This window comes from Priapulus caudatus, unplaced genomic scaffold, assembly GCF_000485595.1.
Source record: "Priapulus caudatus unplaced genomic scaffold, Priapulus_caudatus-5.0.1 Scaffold3915, whole genome shotgun sequence".
NCBI lineage: Eukaryota > Metazoa > Priapulida > Priapulimorpha > Priapulimorphida > Priapulidae > Priapulus > Priapulus caudatus.
In genome coordinates, this window is record NW_014580976.1 from 4855 (window position 1) to 6684 (window position 1830).

The 1830-nt window shown below is 50.7% G+C and overlaps 1 protein-coding gene across 1 annotated transcript in view; it reads right to left on the reverse strand.

Annotated features, from left to right (window-relative positions):
* Positions 1 to 228: 228 nt before the first annotated feature.
* Positions 229 to 1830, reverse strand: part of LOC106819653 (inositol 1,4,5-trisphosphate receptor-like) — a gene marked incomplete at its 5' end in the record, with an annotated part of 8564 nt that continues 6962 nt past the window's right edge. The window contains 3 exons of the mRNA XM_014824256.1: positions 229 to 435; positions 767 to 911; positions 1428 to 1568. Coding sequence (XP_014679742.1) covers positions 229 to 435; positions 767 to 911; positions 1428 to 1568 — 493 coding nt within the window. The remainder of the gene's footprint in view (positions 436 to 766; positions 912 to 1427; positions 1569 to 1830) is intronic.

The following is a 1830-nucleotide window of genomic DNA, read 5'->3' on the forward strand; positions in this document are numbered from 1 at the left end:
CATCTCTTTCCCTTCTCTCCTCCCTCCTGCCTCCTCCCCTCTTCCTCCCCATCCCTTCCTCCCTCCCTCCTCCTCCCCTCCCTCCTCGCCTCCCTCCTCTCCTCTACTCCTCTCTCTCCTTCCCGTAGGTGGCACAGGGAGAGATGTTAGTACCTGATTCTTCCTGTAGGTGGTGCCAGGGGAGATGTTAGTACCTGATACTTCCTATAGGTGGTGCCAGGGGAGACGTTAGTACCTGATTCTTCCCGTAGGTGGCACAGGGAGAGATGTTAGTACCTGATTCTTCCTGTAGGTGTCCTGTGAGTGTCGCAGCATGCGGTAGCAGAGGCGACAGATATGGCGGAAGGCGGAGTAGCGTGGGTCACTGAGCTCCTCCATCTTAAGTATCGGTCCGTCTCCCTTGTCCAGGAACGGTGCCTTTAGTATCTTAAATATCTGAGGAGAGACAGCAAGAGTGAGAGATGAGGTGAGAGAGGGAGCGAGAGAAAGGGGGAGAGAGACAGGAGGTAAGAGAGAGAGCAAGAGAGAGTGAGAGGAGGTAAGAGAGAGAGCAAGAGAGAGTGAAAGAGAGAGAGAGTAAAAGTAACTAAATAAAGAACAATTCAAACAATAAAATGTAGAAAAAAAACACCAATGGAATACGAACTCAACGACCGTCACACAATCCAAACTCATCTCCCGGATTTTCACTCCCGATAAAAAAATCCCCCCCGAAAATATTCAACTGTCCGGGGATTCGGCGCCGCGCGCTTGTTTCACTGCTCACTTGTTTCAGCACATCCTGCTCGCGCATCAGCTTCTGTCGCTCGCGGTCAGGGTTCGTCATGCGGATCTCGAGCGGGTCGTCGAACTGATGTTTGTCCGACGTCGTCACGAAGTACAGAAGGTCGTTCAGCAGGTGTATGACCGCCCTGCAAGGTCAAGGTCATGGTCAAGGTCGCGCATTGCAAGGTCGTGGCATTCAAGGTCGCATGTCGAAGAGTTTAAGGTCTTGTGCGCATGGTTCAAGGTCGTGTGTCACAAGGTTCAAGGGCTTGTGCGCATGGTTCAAGGTCGACGTCAGCACGTCAAAGGTCGTGTGTCGCGGGTTAAAGTCAAGATCAATGTCAAGATACAAAAGTTGTAAGATGGACGCGTAGAATGCAAAAAGACTCTGGTACGAAAGTCAAGGAGTTAAGGACAAGAATCACGGCAGACCACACGGGAAAACCTCAGAGAATTCAAGTGCAATGTTGAGATACCGAAAGCAGGCATCAACTCTTCGGGGATGATGTAAAAAATTTCTCAGAAAATCTCAAAACATTCGCGGAACAATGCCGATAATCCCGACACAATGAAGAAACTCGCTAGCGCCACTCTTGCCCACGTCACATTGACCACGCGTTCGTCTGCCGCCGCGGCGATGGCGGCGATAGTGGCGCCCTCACTTCTTCTCGTTCTGCGTGATGGATCCCTTCTCTAGTTGACTGCCGATGGTGCTGAGGACCTTGGACGCGTCGTTCGCAAAGTCAAGGTCACGAACCTCCTGCGGTGACACCGGGACGATAGAGAAAGCCTCCCTGTCCTCCCTGAGGAGCGCGCAGCCCAGCTGTAGAGAGAGAAGAATGTAAGAGAGGAAGGAGAGAGAAGGGGAAGGGAAAGGAGAGGAGGAGATACCCAAGCAGACGTGAGGAGAGGTGCAGGAATACCTGTCAAGGCGCAGCGCGGCAATATTTTTCAATATTGAACACATTCATATCTCAATTTAATCACTTCTCGCACTTTGCTAAACTGAATAAAAACCTTATTCATGAATCAAACCATCTGATTAAATCATAATACCGTCAAAAA